This window comes from Balaenoptera musculus, chromosome 4, assembly GCF_009873245.2.
Source record: "Balaenoptera musculus isolate JJ_BM4_2016_0621 chromosome 4, mBalMus1.pri.v3, whole genome shotgun sequence".
Lineage (NCBI taxonomy): Eukaryota > Metazoa > Chordata > Mammalia > Artiodactyla > Balaenopteridae > Balaenoptera > Balaenoptera musculus.
In genome coordinates this window covers 30,685,133-30,698,814 of record NC_045788.1, presented here as the reverse complement: position 1 = coordinate 30,698,814, position 13,682 = coordinate 30,685,133, and the positions used below count along the sequence as shown (strand labels likewise).

Below are 13,682 nucleotides of genomic sequence, written 5' to 3'. Positions count from 1 at the left end.
GTCTAACAAGGCTTGTCCCTTAGACACAAACATTCACTAGCAATGTTACTCAACTGTTTTTGAAAACCTGGCAAATGCTCTGAACTTTTCACTGAAAACATACATAAAGTTCTATCCAAAATTCCACAGGCTTCAGGATCCCCTGAAGGCCACCCACTGACTACTAAATATGGATATCCTACTAAAGAAATTAGAACATACTTTCCTAACTACCAAAGTTATACAGATATATTGTAGAAAATAAAAAAATAAAAATGAAAAATATATATAGAATATGGGACAACAGTTTTGTTGTATTTCCTTCCAGACTACCATTGATTGTTATTGCTGGTTTAAGAACCTTAAGTTTATATACAGAATATGATCAACACGAAGTCATGGAATACTATTATCTGAAACAATTTAGAATATTATTTAAAAGACAGAACAGGTATGTGTGTGTGTATAAGAGAATAACATATCTCTGGTTAAGAATAAGGTCAGAAATAGATATTGTAGCCTATTTAGATTATACTTTCAAATAACTTTGATAGACTTGTAGGATATGTGCACCATATTTTAATGAAAATATTAATTCTAATATTTTCTGTATAACCTTGGAAGTATAACTTAACCCAGATTCTTTTTCTTCATACACAACATATGATGATCATCAGATTGAAGATTATGATATCCTAATCTAAACTGTATTATTCTGAGAGTCCCCCTACAAAATACAGCTGTGTAAAACAAAGCAAAATAAGAAAGTATACAAAACAAATTTGAAAATTTTTGCTTTCTAAGCAGAATACAGTTCTGAAAGGAAATGTTTTTTCAGGGCACACAAAAAATGTATATTGACTTCAAATATACCATTTTCATTTGATATTGTCATCTTAGGTGTTCTCAACTAGGAATTGAGAACATTTCTTTGGCTTTTATTTTTAGAGACAGCAGGAAAAACGCCTTTTATTGAGAAAAATAAAATCCCACAAGTAATAAAACTATTTAAATTATATTTCATGGAGAAAACGGATGAAAATTTTTTTATAAAAATAAAAGATTAATATATTATTTCTCAAATATCTCTTGGGATATTAACTAGAAGGTATATGGGGCCCCTAACTATATTGTAAGCATCTACAGCAGATGCAATAGCAATATTTAAATAATCTTACTATAATATAGGATGTCACTTTATTTTTTAAACTGATTATTAAACACCACTGCAAAGACAGGGTCTTGAGCCTCATGAGACTCTGAAAGAATTACATACTCCAAGTATTTAAAATTCCAAGTTTTAACTTATATATTTAATACTATACTCTTAAGTTATACAATGTGCTCAGTTTGTTCATAAATATTCATCTCAATACAATAACATCAGGTATAATACATAAAATCTAATCCATTAAGTCTTACCAATTTATGACCTGATGAGACACTCTTGTGGACAACATTCAGTCCTTAGAAGCTAGAATAACCCTCCAACCATGTGAGGGCATCACAACTTTTAAACTTTCGGCTTTCGATCATTATTATGTCACATTCCTCCTCCGATGCTGAATTCTAAAAAAAATTCTAGCAAAGAGTTTAAGTAAATAAGTGTTTTAATCAAATAGCCTTTAGAAATCTTTTATAGCAAAGTTGTATGTTTTACCATGATTACACAACTGATATTTTGTACTTATTTTTTTTAATGTAAAATAATTTCATATTTGATATGGATACTTCAAACTTTAAATAACATGGACTTTCAGGCCATCAGAATACTTGTTAGTAGAGAGTCAAGTAGAAATGGAACCAATCAAAGGTTTAAGATCATGATCCAGAAATTATGATTTAACACCATAACTTGGTATAGACAGCTTTGTAGTCCTGCAGAATGGCACTTGAGTTCTACTGTTTGGTCCACATCCATATATGAATTTCTAGACTTATACAGCACAGGTGGCTGGATCAGTAATAATCTATATCAATTCATTTAAATGCTCAAGACAGCATTCAATTTTTATACCTAAATCCTAGTCTATCTCTATCATCCCCGATTTTAAAATTACAGAACATGATGGAAAGAATGAAATTTTATTATGTGTTTTATATAATAGATATAACAATGTATCCTATTCAGGAGTAATCCTACTGCTCATCTGCATATGGGCATGGAAGAAAATTGGGGGTGGGAGGATTTAATAATGGTAAAACTTACTTCCTTAAGAATATAATCTTACATTTATTAAATTTTTTAAAAAAGCTTTCAATTGGGTACCTATTTTAATCGCTGGAAGGTAATATTAATAATATTTTCTGTTTGATAAGAATGCTGATTTATATTTTTCGTTGCCAGTAATCCACAGAAAAGGCAACCCACATATTTATGGGCATATTTTTACCTACACTAACCCCCTAAATAAAATGGCATAATGGGGTAAGGGGGAGGGGGAAAGGAGGAGGCCCTTATTCAAGAAGATTAACATGTGCAAAGCTATAGAAAACTCAAAGACAGCATTGTAAAGGAAACTCTGCAGCCATCTCTCCAGAGATATTTGACCCAAATACAGGGGGATGGAGTTACGTTGTTATAGATTTTAACTTTTAATGGAAATTTTCTATTAAATACACACGGTCATTTAAAAGTCTTCTATACAATCTGAAGATCTATTAGAATTTTTCCAATTTACAAATATAATCTTTCCAAACGTAATCTCACAACACATTTGACTTCAATAAAACCACACAACTACATTATAAGGCTGTGCTTTGAAAAGACAGTAATCACCTGGTGAAGGTAAAAATCCATATTTATTAGGGTAAATAATAGTTTAAGGTTGTGGTCGTTTCATCAACATTATTACCAAAATGTTTTTAGAAAGTTTTTATGCAACTCGTCTCCTATCAACCAAAATACTACCATAATTTAAAAAACAAAAGAAGTTACTTTAATGATTTACTCTTTTGAGGGACAAGTCTCATGAGAAGATACAATACTTATTTAGCAAAGTAAATGCTTCCTGAGATATATCTATCAGTAATGCTGGTAATTTGCTTGTCTGTAAGGCTTTGATGAACTGGTCATTTAAAAGGCAGACTACTCGGTCCTTTGTTAAAGGACCTGCCAACAACAAGCACTGTTATGATAAATGCCTGGAAAAAGAAATCTTTGGAAGACAGAATTAAACCAGCCATATAAAGCAGACTTAGTTATTTTACTGTGAAGCTTATAAAAAAGATAATTTTAAGGGTGTGTGCACCATACAAATGTATAGGAAATTTAGGACCTAAGAGCTGTATACACTGAAAGTATGTAAAACTTCTGTACCAAATTTTTCCCGAGCATGCATTTTCAAAATTAGCTGTTACCGAGTAAAAGGCTCACAACTGAAGAGTTTCAATCACTAAATTCCAACATGTAGGAAATCCTTATTAAAAATCTGAAATAAAACTGAGTAACTGAAGTGCATGTGGATGAGTAACAGAGTTAAGATTAATTAGATATCCTTTAAAATTTAACTTAAAATTAGAATTCTCCTAAAAATGAATATTTATTTAGAAAGCTGTTCTACTATATAAATCATAATCTTGAATCTCTGGCAAGATTGCTATCAAAAACAAATCTTGAACATTTCCTATAGATATCATTTCATTCTTCTTTAATTGCTGAGGAAAAAAAATCCCATTTAACTGAGAATGTGCTATTGAAAGTTCTTATAGTATAGTCCAGCAAGAACTAGGCTTAAGTTTACCATTATTTAGCTTATTTTATGGCAAACTTATATTAATAGAACAAAAGAGTGAGCACAGGGGCAAAGAGGTAGATGACTTGCAATTTCCAAGTCATTATTTGAAAACTGATATGTGAAATCAGACAAACCTATACCTAAGAGTTCCTAAAGGAACTTGCTATTTGAATGAATGTTCTTAGCTTCTTTTGGTACAAAGTTTACACTTTTGTACCAAATGTGTAAAACACATTTCTCTAAAAAGTTTACTACACTGTTTTGAGAATTCTTAGACATTATATAGATCAATGTTTGCTTCTGTAAAGGCCAGAAATGCTTATTTTTTAATGGTGAAAAGGGGAAAATGGGGCAACCCTGCATGCCCCTGATAATTACATATAGTCTTTCCATATGTATTGGAGAAATGAGGCTAGAAATATCAAAGATAAACTTATAGAAAAAAATTAGCCCAAACGTACCTAACAGAATAAGAACACTGACAAACAGTGTTCCAAGAAACTCACATATAAAAAGACATACACAATTATAGGAAACTGGTACCTGTGGTTGAGCCAAGATATAATTTAAGACAATGATCAGTTATGTTAAAAACTTAAAAAAAAGATGTTTAGCATTTTATGTATTGTATCAAATGCACCTACTGGTGGAAGATATGCAAGAATTTCATTAATGCAGCTTTGAAAAAGAGCTCTAACAAGATAGTGATAGATATTTTTAACAGATCATGTTTATTCACAAATGATTCATACTCTTCTTTCTTTCAAAAGGAGTAGAAACAGCTTATAGAGAGGATACCAAAAAAAAAAAAGGAAATTGAAATTGGGGGTGGGAGAAGATAAAAATGGAAAAACAAAGTAAGCGGAAGCAAGTTGTGTGTTACTCAAATATATGCAATAAGGTCCTGCAGGCTTTGTTAACACAGAGCTATATATTTGACTTTGAGCTCTTGTTAATAACAGTTAACATAAAAGAAATGTAACTGTTCGTAAAATTTAAAATATCATCACGTGTTACACCTAAGAGTTAACATCTAATTTCTTGAAACAAACTATGTTATGACCATCCCAGACATACATTTAGCAACATTTTCTGGACTAAGTTAGCAATATCTAAGAAACAGCTGCTGTAAATAAAGACAGAAATTTTCTGAAGATTAATGGTTAATAGTCACTGTGAATATGAGTGGGATTAGTCAGACACAATAACTCTTTTTCCCTTCCTGTTCTCCTTCTAACAGTGTGTAGGTCTAGAAAGAGAATACCTTCTTTATCTTGATATTACCACTAGTAGACATGTATTAATAGAAAGATGTTTTTGGCTTCCAGGACACAGGTTACAGCACCACTATTTCTGGGCCAAATATCACAATTAAAAACCAAAAAAAATACAATGAGCACCTTCCAAATTTTTTAGTATTTATAACCAAGGATCTTCAAACTTTGACAATAACCGGGAAACAAAACAGCATAAAAATGCTATTTCTTGAGGATATTTATCAATGAATACACATTCTAAATTATTACCACCTATTTAAATTTACTTGTCAAATGTGGAAAATATTTTAGAAGTTGTCAAGTGAAGCCTAAACACAGAAGCTAAATTCTGGTAAGCAAATGCATTTAAATGCTCTATATCCATCACAAAAATCTAATACATTTCCTGATTTGCGTGATTTAGAATATTAGTACAAGTGCACGCACAAACACAAAGAATGTCAGCTAGAATAGAATCAGTCATTTCTCTCATCTAACTACCTACCAACCCAAATATTAATGAAAACAAAATATTAAAATAATTCCACTTAGTATTTCTTTCTTCTCAATAGGCTGCCAAAACTATCTGCAGGTTTAAATACATAGAAGAGGTATGAGTTCATACTTTTAAATTGTTGAAGAACTAGAATGGAAAAAACCCCCAAACAGATGTTATATGTTTGTTCTGGTTCAATAATTTCAGGCTATATTTAAATTTCCTTCTCATCTGAACAAGTTCAGTAAGAGTCTTTTCTTAAAAAGCTTTGCTACAGAGTTCTAGATTCTTCAGGAAAAAAATAAGATGGGTTTAGCAAATTATACACACACGTTTCTGTTCTGTTCAAAGGCTTGGTTTAGTTAAAACCCATCTGGTGAAAAGTTAAAATACAACAATAACAGAGACCTTACCAACTATTTCCGCGTTTTTTAATTGTTTCTCAAATTTCATCCTGAAAATAATTATCAAGACCTCTCAGAGTAGGTAGGCTGTGGTGACTTACGTAGAGAAAATTTACTAACTAAAGAAGAAGGTGGTAAGCACATGAACAGAAGCATGTAACAGTGGATGAGCAGTTAATAATTTCTCATCACCAATTCTGAAGCCCCGTCATGTGCTGAAAATAATATCAGCACGTCAGGTGTCCCATTTCAGCTAGCCAAAGAAAAGCTAAGAGAAGAAATGCTTAGGATCCACTGAAACACCACTTCAAACAATGAGATACAGATCTATGGTTAAAAATCTGGCAGCAGACAATCCACCTTAGGCAACTATCACAATAAAACTAGGAGGATACAACAGACCATAAAGGATAGCAGTCACATACTTTGTGAACCCAAGTGGTGAGTAAAAATGTCTTCAAATTACACTACTTTTTCTCAACTCAAGATAATTAAAATCCCAATTTAATACATATGTATAAAAATCACAGTACAGAAAAAACTAGTACAAGAATACACCTCAATTTCTGTTCTAAGGGATATACCCACGTTAATATCCACATGTTCTTCTTCTCTTGCCACCCCCTACTAAACTTTGAGAAATAAGACTCCTCTTTAAAATTTCTCTAATCCCAGTAGTTGTTTTAGCTGGATTTTAGGCAGTACTCCCTTTCCTCTCTCTTCTCCCCAGCCCCTATAATACAGATTAGTTAAGCAGATGCATTTTTTCCCAGTATTTCATCCAGAACATTAGCCCTTCCTTTTCTGGTGACTATTTAAACAATCTTAAAGGAGGCTAATAGAAGTGAAGTACTTATTTATTTATATAAGACAGTAGGAAAAAAAGACAGGTGTTTCATAATTAAATGTAATCTGTGATCTTGTTTAGGCTCTTGGATCAGGTAAAAAATGGTCATGAATGACATTATTGGGACAGCTGGCAAAAATGTGAATATGAACTGTATGTTACGTATTAGATAATAGTCTAACAAATCTGAATTTGGTAATTATACTATTTTTTACATAATAGGAAACATATGTTAAAGTATTTTGGGGTTAATAGACATGCTATCTGCAAGTTACTCTTAAATGGTTCCTAAATAATATGTTAGGATGATAAAGCAAGTATGACTAAATGTTAACAAATGTTGAACTTGGTAAGATTATTGAAAATTTTAAATTTTTTCAAAACAGAGATTCAAAGATTTTCCCTTCTTTTTGGTTAGGAAATAATATTCTTAGAATCTTCTAGTGTCTAAGACCACTTATCTTCTTCAAAGTTTCTGTTGTTCTCTAAATGTAGGTAGTGCTGCCCAAGGTCCTGGCTTGACCCTTTTTCCCTACTCCGTTCCTAGGAAATGTTAGCCTTTCCTAAAGCTTGAACTCTAAAATAAAATAATAATAACATAAACAAAGAAACAAATAAATAAAAGATTCTTCTATCTCTTCTAGCCTTAACTTCTCTACCAAGCTGCAAGTCTGCAGCTAAAGCTGTACCCTGAGTATTTACTTCCACCTTGACTTTCCACTGGCTCTTCGACTCAAAACAAAATCTCATCACTATTTTCTCCTTCCCAAACCAACTATTTCACTAATACTTCCTAATGGTACCACCATTCCCTCAATTAGGTCTGACATGTTGGAGTCAAATTTGACTGCTTCCCTGTCATATCCAATCATGTTGGAGTCAAATTTGACTGCTTCCCTATCATATCCAATCAGCAGCAAAATTCTTTAATTCTAACCTTCTGATAACCATTCTTTCCTCATCTCCATTGCCTGATTCAGGCCTTCATTACCTTTCTAATATCTTTGATCTCTATCCCATCCACCATTTCTTCTCTGTTGTCTTCAAATGTTTTATGCACCAATCAAATTTAACCATCCTTATCACATATGCCCTGTACTTCCACAGTGGTTCACAGTATTTCCTCTAACTGGAAGGTGCCTTTTCCCTCGGTCCTTTCACTCTGCATGACCAAATTCTAACCAATCATTGGTTTCCCAATTTGTGGCCACCACTTAATTGTCTCTGACATGGGAATTCTTTCCTAATAGAGAATAGTTCGTTAGCCTTCCATTCCTTAAGCAAATTCACAGCTCTTTGAGGTTTTCTGAAAATCATGGGCAACAAAGACAAAACAGAAGTAAAGCAGATCAATTTCAAAACTTTTCTTACCTCTTTTTCTTTTTCCTTTAGAATTAAGTGGTGGGGCAATAAAACTCCACAAGGTAGGGATTTTGAAAGTAATTGGCTCTAAACCTCGAAGTCAAACATTCCTGGTTAATAGGATGACAGCTTTATTATTTCTAGTGATTGGCAAGACTGTTTCCCTGGGGGCCCATCTCCTTTCAGAAAGTAAGCTCAAGCCTGTCTGTTGAAACACCCACCTGGCTGTCCAGGTGGAATATAAAGAAAGAAGATTTTCTAGCTAGCTTTGTATTTAGAGTAACTATCCTACAGAAATGGAGTACAATAGGTCTGTCACCATCTTTTCCTATTCATTCTAGTTAGATAAATATTGCCTCAAATTACATTAGCTTTTGTGGCAGGCTTGTCACTTGCTAACCAATTACTAAAAAATGCAGCCAACTAGTATCTAGGTACTTTTTACTCTACCTATTCAACTGAAGTTTCAACCTCCCTGAATTTACATACACATTCTTTCACTTTCTCAACTGCTGCGCATACTTTAGACTGTTAAATTCACAAATGCTATCATCCAGTAATAGCTATGACTTCCTGCTTTAACGTCATCTGAACATTTTATAAGCATGTTCTTAGGTTTTCATCTAAATCTGAGATCCAGTCCTAAAAAGATGACAGGCCATTAAAAACTTTTCCTCTAATTTTTAGCGTCTCTGATTATCCTCTACTAGATACCCTTAACTGAAATTGGTCAAAATATAATCAGATAATAAATTATGTAAGTACTAGGTACAAATTATTAGGAAATATATTTGGTGTGGTTACATAACAGTTTGGGCTTATATCCTCAAGGTACTTAGAGTATAATTATTAGGAGAGAACATTTAACCAGTAACAATCTCTAACAAGTAACCCACCATGGTGATTCTTTAAAATTATGTAGTTCAGATCCACTATGCAGAAACATATAGATGAACCTCAAACATAATACTGGGTAAAAGAGGACAGACACAAAATACATAGTGTATGATTCCACTTACTGCAAGTTAAGATAGAGGAGGGAAATAATAGGAAGGGGGCACGAGGGGGTCATGAAGAGCTTATACTACTGTATCTTGATCTGGGTGCTAGTCACGCAGATGTGTTCAGTTTGAGCTGTACATTTATGAATGGTGGACTTTTCTGATACAAAATATACTTCAATAAAAAGATTTTTAAAAAGTCATTAGCACCGAGCATTCAAAAACTAGATTATCCAAATTCTGAAACCTGAGTTTTTACCATCTTGGGTTAACAAGTGGGTGTTAATGATGTATCCAAGCTTCCTGGAGTATGAGTGAAACAAAACAAATTGTGTCATAGGAGTAGTTTAGTTCTGATTTACTCCTAACTTCAAAAATGAAATCTCACAATGACAGGAAATATTGGATGCCTTTTCTAACACAAAATACTTGAGGTTATTTAACAAGAACATTTTAATGCAACAATTGTGAAACTAGATGTAAATAGATGTAAGTAATCACTATAAAGACTTAATTTAACTGAAATCATCAAGTATCCAGAAAAAGACATAAACTTACTCAGACATTCATTTTAAGTTAATAATTCATGTGTACTACTTTCCTTATTCATTTCTCTTTAAATATTGGTGCTATCATGAGGAAGGACAAGCTGACTCAAGGGGATGGTGCACCTAGCAACTGTTACTCTCATTTGTTAACTACATTTAAGTATTTTCTTCATAGAGGCAGAAACACTTTTAAGTGTTTATCAATAAGGATAAATCCTTACAAGCTACGTGATTTCTTCCTTTAGTCTACCTGAGGTAAAGTTTCTTCGCTCTAGTACTCCTTTACCTTACTGACCTGATATTTACAAGAGGGTAAAGTTGTTTGCTATAAATTCTTACCCTTAGCTTTTACAGACAAAGGACTCCCAATGAGAGCCTGCTCCCCAGTGATCATCAGGATAGGTTTCTAAACTAACTCTGTCGATTTAACAAAGTAATGCCAATAATGATTAAGTCTGGAAAGCTGTTTTTTAAAGAAGAAAAAACAGGAAGTCAAATTTTCAAGTTACTATTCTGAAATGCCAATAGGCTAGGCTATCACTAAAATTGGCACAGGGCTTAAAAGCTTTCTGGAGAGTAAGATAATCTCCAGAAAGCTACATTATTCATTTTAATAAACAGTCAATGCAAATAATCTGGGCTCCCTGTATTATTTTAGCTATCAGTATCTATTATTCTTATATTTGGTGATGATTTCAGCTGACTGATTCCCTGATGACTCTGCAAATGACAAATGCGGAAGACAGAAAATGATGGCACCTACAGGAAAAGGGAAAGGAAGGCTTGACAGGAGCTTCGACTTTAGTATAATAACTGAATAAAACATTGGGTACCAATGGAAAGAGAGAATATCTAAATATAGGCAGAAGCAGACTGAGGGAAAGCTTCTCAACTTGCTAACTCTAATTTAAATAGTGGAGAAAACAAAGGGGCCATTAGAGAGCTCTAAGTCAATGTGAGGAAGGTATATTAGTTACTTATATTTTGATTAAAAGTAGTCTGCTGAAAGAATTCTGGGAAAAAAAGATACCAGTCTTTCAAGTAAGGCAAAAACCAAGAATCTTCAGCTATCTAGGGCAGGTTTAATAAAAATTGGCACAGGGCTTAAAAGCTGCCCCTACTGAAAATGATTTCTAAGATTTCATAAACAGGAGCCTGAAATATGGTATATATCCACATTGATAGGCAAATTTATACCTCTTAAGTAGATAATGTAAGGAATTTATAGTCCCTTAAATCTCTGAATGGTTCTATTTAATAGAATCATCCTTGAAAAATACTGATAATTGCCAAATTATTAATAATATTAAAAAAATCTTAAATTTATAATAGTCAAAAATGAACAAGGCAGCTTGGTGAGATATTTTTCAAAGCTTAACACACATTAATCTTCAAACCCTGTCTGTGAAGAAAAAGAATAAACAGTCCCACAATACTTTATTAGCTCATAACCTATTAAAAAGTTTGCAGATACCTGCCAACTGAAGTTGTAGATGGTTAGAACTAAAAAGGCCAGCCACTACTGCTATTCTCAACTGAAAATTAATTAAGCTAGTTGAAAAGCTAAAAGGAAGCCACTAGTCAGTTTCTACTGCGTTGGGCTTGTCACCTTGGTACCAACATGCCAACTTACAGTGAAGAATGGCTGGTATAGAATATAACTTCTGATTATATTTTGGCACTAACACACTATAGACAAGTATCCAAGTATCTGTTAAAATTCTTTGGTTCTGGACAAGAGGCTCCAAGGAGAAGAGAAAATATTTTCAACCCATGAGAAACTATAGATAAAGCAGCTTGCCTGATTTCTGATACCTTAAACGTTTCTGGTATCTAAAAAAAGAAAACAGATAAGGAGTATTTAGCTGTAACAAATGATGAGCAGGCAACTTCTACGGCTGCTTTATAATGAAAAGAAATCTTTTAATTAGATCCAAATTATAAAAAATAAAGCTCAAAACTTTCTACATTGTTTTGATGAAAATGATAGGTATTATTCATATTGATGTCATGGTAGCTCATGAAAGTTAGCTATTTGAAATAAATTACCATATATCTAAAAACTATTTTATAACATTTCTAAAGAGTGCTATTTTTCCTTTTTATAAGGGAAAAGTATAAAGTACACCCCAAAGTACTCACCCTGGCTACATCTGGTAAGCCATTTGAATGATTAAAACTTCATGCTTGTTTCATGCCACAATTTACATTTATGTCTCAATTTATATTGCTACAGCTATACAATTTAAAAATTGAATTTATAAACATAGCACTATACATTTTAAAACTTCTTGTTCTACAAGTAACCATTTAAAAACATTTTTAAGTTAAGTAAGGAACATATCACCAAAAAGACAGTTTGTTAGAAAATTTCTTGAGTGATACAGTAAATCAAGCCTAAGAATTAAAACACTGTTATCATTTCTGAGCAATGTAGACCATGTCTTCACATGACATGTACATGCACATAGCAATACGCTATTCTAATGAAAGAGATGCAGTTGAGTCCAGGAGTGTTATCCAAAATATGCCAAAGGACACAAATGCGCTGCCAGGCAGAGTTAAAAGAATCTAACAAAGCTTTGTGTAAGTTTTAAAAACATTGTTTGCACTCAACTTCTATTAATTAGACACAGAATGATGGAGTGCTAATAATATTCAGCAAAATAAATGAACAGAGCATATACTACTTAAAATGTGTATTAAGCAGAAAGATAAACCAAAGTATCTGTTGCCATACATGAACTCCAAGACTTCAGTCTATATTTTAAAAAATTAAAAATAAAATTTATACAACATTTCTGTGAGAAAACAAACTGTTTTAGGGGTTTATAAAACAGTAATGCAGATCTGGTGAATTCTAGCAAACAAGCCTAAGGTTAAATTTTCTTGCCGAGAATTAAACAATGACTACTACTTTGATACCTTAGTCTTTTCCCTCCTCCAATTTCTTAATATGAAATAACATTTTGCTTTGAGTCACTACGGCTTTTACAGAGAAATCATATAAAATGGCACAAAATTAAAATAACTGTAGGTAGTTTATTTTATAAAATATGTTTTTACATTAAATACACATGGGTAAGGGGATATTTCATGTAATAAAATCCAATAGAAAAAGTCCTTCAAAAAACACACTTTTAAGTGCAGTAAAAAGGAAAGTATGTCTATATTCTATTTAAAATATAGTTTGTCCTTTTGGTTTATTTTGCTGCTTTGTCCCATGCTAGATACCATGTGATTTTCCCCCCTCCTAAAATAATAAAGATCAGTTTTAATGATGAGAAACCATTACAGTGCAAAGCAGTTCATGCATACACTTTTGCATGTATGCATTCCATATGAAAGTATTCATACCTATCCCAGAGGTTCTTTGATTCCTGAATCGTGTTCAAATGGAACGCTTGGAAGAAAGCAGTTGAAGGATTCCTGTGAGATCCAAGAATCAAATGGAAAAGCAGTTGAGAAAGTACAGTAAAATCACTACTTTTCAAAAAAAGATGGAAAACTAATGAGAACCTACTGTATGGCACAGGGAACTCTACTCAATGCTCTGTGGTGACCTAAACGGGAAGGAAATCCAAAAAAGAGGGGATATATGTACACGTATAGCTGATCCACTTTGCTGTACAGTAGAAACTAACACAACATTGTAAAGCAACTATACTCCAATAAAAATTAAAAAAATAAAATAAACTCATTTCCCAAAAAATTAAAAAAAGACTTTAGATTTCTAATACAATGCAACTGCTTTAATAAAAGGAAAAAAAAACCCCACATAAGCTTGATTAAAAACATTTCGAAAGAAATTTAAAAACTGGACAAAATCCAGCAGACCCTAACAACAATTCAGGATCACAGTTCTAAAAAAAAAGGCGTATTGTGACCACCTAGAGGGGTGGGATGGGGAGGGTGGGAGGGAGGGAGATGCAAGAGGGAAGAGATATGGGAACATATTGTATGTGTATAACTGATTCACTTTGTTATAAAGCAGAAGCTAACACACCATTGTAAGGCAATTATACTTCAATAAAGATGTTTAAAAAAAAAAA

The 13,682-nt window shown here is 32.7% G+C and overlaps 1 protein-coding gene across 6 annotated transcripts in view; it reads right to left on the bottom strand.

The window, feature by feature from the left end:
- TSC22D2 (TSC22 domain family member 2) overlaps positions 1-13,682 on the bottom strand; it is a 49,925-nt gene that overhangs the window by 21,398 nt on the left and 14,845 nt on the right. The window contains exons 2-3 of one of the 6 annotated variants that reach the window (XM_036851686.1): positions 12,988-13,059; positions 7,155-10,389 (exon numbers count right to left, since the gene is read on the bottom strand). The exons of 2 other annotated variants lie outside the window; for them this stretch is intronic. In XM_036851686.1, coding sequence (XP_036707581.1) covers positions 10,326-10,389; positions 12,988-13,059 — 136 coding nt within the window. In that variant the 3' untranslated portion in view covers positions 7,155-10,325. Of the gene's footprint in view, positions 1-1,401; positions 1,561-7,154; positions 10,390-10,875; positions 11,464-12,987; positions 13,060-13,682 lie in introns of those variants that run through there. 3 more of the 6 variants (XM_036851687.1, XR_005019788.1, XM_036851684.1) reach the window with 3 other exon arrangements.